We start from the raw sequence: 3,289 nt of genomic DNA, 5'->3' as shown, positions 1-3,289 counted from the left end.
AGGATGGGTTAAAAGCAGAGAACACATTTCACTCTGTGTGCTGTGTGCTCTGCATTTGTGACCATTAATGAGGGTTTCATCCCTCCCAATTCTTCTTCTTCGACACCCATATAAACGGAACTGTAAACAGATTTACTTTTTATTTCAAAATTTATTTGAACAGCAAGTGGAGGCAAAAGTGACTGCACCCAAAACAATAAACCTGCTAGCTAACTAGCCTAAACTCAGTAACAGAATGTGGGCAACACGTTCTTCTCCACAGCCGCTCGACCTCTGAGTCAGACGTCACTTCCCCCTTTTCTATCCTACGGGTACAGCCGTACAGCCACTCCCCCTGAACCCAATTCCCTGCCAACCCCCTCCCCTATGCAAGCCCCTCCCTCTGAACCCAGGGCTCGCTACAATACTGTATATACAAACTATACAAAAGCACCTTTACGCTTTGGAGCTTGCTTATCCATCTGTAAGCAACTGCCAGCTAGGTCTCTCAGTCACTCACTCCTGATCATTCACTGCGCAGTGACAGCTGCTACGGGCCTGATGTGTGAAATTGAAACTGATAGATAGAACAAAGGTAGCCTATCAAAACGGCCCAGCCCAGCGGAACACTTACTAATGTGGGCCGGTAGGATTTAGGTAAGCAAAAAAAAAAAAAGGGAGTGGCCGGAACACTTACAAATGTGGGCCAGTAGGATTTAGGCAAAAAAAAAAAGATTTTTCATTTATTTATTTTTTGGCCCTCCGGCCCACACACAGCACCGGCCCACCGGGGAAACTCCCGGTGTTCCCAATGGCCAGTCCGCCCCTGCACTATAGCATAGTATATATACAGATCTTAATGCTTCTCCCTGTCTATCTTTAATCCATTTGTTGTTTCTTATCCCCTCTATTTTCCCTATTTAAGAAATCTATCTCTCTGACAAAAGATAAACTGGCCCAAAATATATATATATTTTTAAAAGCTATTGGTCTTAGAGCCCATTTCGAGTTGCAAGTATCTTTTGATTTGTTTCAAGTTGATTCTAAAGTCATTAGATTCCTATGTTTTCTTCACCTGGACAAATCTGGAGCCGCATGTCTCGCACTTGTATGGCTTTTCTCCAGAGTGGATGCGGGTGTGTGTCTTGAGATTTGCTGGCCGGTTGAACTGAGCGCCGCAGATGTTGCAGTGGTAAGGCTTTGCACCTGGAAGTACACGATGAACGATGAATATAACAGTCACACATGTAAGGTCAACTTAAAGTGACTTTAAAAGGCACAAAATGTCATGTCCTGCCACTAGGGGTCCCTCAATCAAAACAATAACAAAGATGGAGATTGGGATAAAATAATAACATAACACAACAGCTATATGACATAGTTCTAGTGGTTTTAAGGCTTTTTAACACAGAGATGCTACATAATACTTTAAAAAAGAATGTTAATCTCACCGGTGTGAACGGTCTTGTGGCTGGCCAGGTTCCCCTTGTAGCGGAAGGCGGCCTGGCAGCAGTCACACTTGTATGGCTTGTCACTGTGCACCTGGGCCATGTGTTCTTTCAGGGAGTCCTCCTCCGTGAACTTACAGTCACACCCGTTGCAGAAGTAGATGTTGCTTTCTGCACAAAGAAGCAATAAAAACAATGAGATGTTAGCGCACCTCCATGGTTTTGTTTTTAAATAATCCTAGTGTTGATTGATGGCCACCTACCGCAGCCAGAGGAGGAATACTCTGAGTGTAGCTTGGTGGTGTCCTCTCTGCTGTAAGAGTCCGGAGAAAGGTGGCCGATATCCAGGCACTGCGAGCTGTCACAACCACAGGAGGAGCATCTGCGGTAGCTGCGGGTAGAAATACAAATCACAGAGTTCAAATAAGTTATTTGCTACCACAGAAAAAACACCATATCATCTTCTTATTTTCAGTGTTGTACCTGATGCTGCTACAGGTGCTGCTGCTGCAACTCTCCACGCTCTGAGCCGTGTGGATTTCTTCTCTGTGCTCGCCGGCCGCTTCCTCCCCCTGCGCCTCGCCTGCTGCAGCGCTCCTGCAGGCGCTCAGCGTCGGGGACATGGGTGTAGCTTCAGCGCCGCTTTCCCGGCTCTCCTTATCGTTTTCGTCTGGAGTTTGGTTCATAACGATCAGCTTGTACTTCTTCCAGTTGCGGGCCTTGGTGTCTTTGGAGCATTCTGAGGACTGTCTTAGGCTCAGCGCTGCGTTCCTGCTGCTGTTGGACTCGGTCGGCGAGTTTGGCTGACAGTCGGATCGCAGGGGGCTTTGAGGGCTGCAGATCACACCTTTACTAAAACCTTGGGACAATCTTGGGCAGCCGTTTTCCTCCATGGGGGATATGGACCTCTGGGTAATATTGGTGGGGAAACTGGGGTGGGAGAGCATGGTGGTGGACTCGCTGTGAGTCACTTGCGAGCATCTTTGCTGGGCCCCTCCTCTGGGAAGGTCGCTGAGCTGGTGGGGGCCTTCAAGCTTCGTAGAAGGAAGCTGGGAGTCGCCGTAGACGTGATAGGAACCGGAGGTGTTGATCCCCCTGAACACATTGGGGGTGTAGCCCTTGCAGTCCTGGAGCGGGGACGGGAGGATGTTTCTGAAGTTTGGCCCGTTGTCTTCAAACGTCCTCAAAGCAAGGATGTCCTCGGACAGATGTGACGAGCAGATCCCGGCCTCCTCAATCTGATGGCTGCTGAAACAACAACAAAGTAAGTGTTGGAGCGATACATTGATTTAGATCAGGGGTATTCAAGTAAAATTCAACGAGGTCCAGTTAGAGAAAATCTCCCCATGCAAAGGTCCGGAACATCAAAATGTCTAAGTTGTTTTATGAATTAGTGTGATATATATTGAAGTAGCCTGTAGCTTTAACAACGTCTGCATGTAATCAACAACTGACTGCCAATCAAATAAAGAAAGTACAATTCATAAACAACAAAATGTATTGTCAATTAACATTGAACTATACAGATATACAGTAAATACTGTGGATATGTGTAATGTTCCTCTCGGGCTGCATTTAAAAATAAAATTGAGAAAATAAATAAAATAGCTTTTGAAAATATGTGCATCTTAAAAGTGCTTAATTTTAGATAAATAAAATAAAGTGTAGCAGCAGCTTGAGTTTCCCTTTTTCTTTGTTAACCGTTTCACATCATGCCTTAACAGTTTCAGACGATTATAGAACAATATCAGTCTTTACACATCATAACAATTAAGCAGTTTTAAAGTTTCTCTTTCTTTCCCTCTTATATTGCAGTCCCTCACTCACTTTCTTTTTAATTCAGTGCGAGAATTGGGCTTGAG

The 3,289-nt window shown here is 45.3% G+C and overlaps 1 protein-coding gene across 1 annotated transcript; it reads right to left on the bottom strand.

Annotated features, from left to right (window-relative positions):
* Positions 1–1,018: 1,018 nt before the first annotated feature.
* On the bottom strand, positions 1,019–2,701 carry LOC104946984 (B-cell lymphoma 6 protein homolog; the record flags this gene model as incomplete). Its single annotated transcript, XM_010772900.1, has 4 exons — positions 1,019–1,185; positions 1,431–1,598; positions 1,691–1,818; positions 1,911–2,701. Coding segments are annotated over 4 exons (1,233 nt in total), but the record flags the coding sequence as incomplete, so codon positions are not given.
* Between the last annotated feature and the right edge of the window lie 588 nt (positions 2,702–3,289).

This window comes from Notothenia coriiceps, unplaced genomic scaffold, assembly GCF_000735185.1.
Source record: "Notothenia coriiceps isolate Sejong01 unplaced genomic scaffold, NC01 NC01_scaffold00011735, whole genome shotgun sequence".
Classification (NCBI taxonomy): domain Eukaryota; kingdom Metazoa; phylum Chordata; class Actinopteri; order Perciformes; family Nototheniidae; genus Notothenia; species Notothenia coriiceps.
This window is presented reverse-complemented; position numbering and strand designations above follow the sequence as displayed.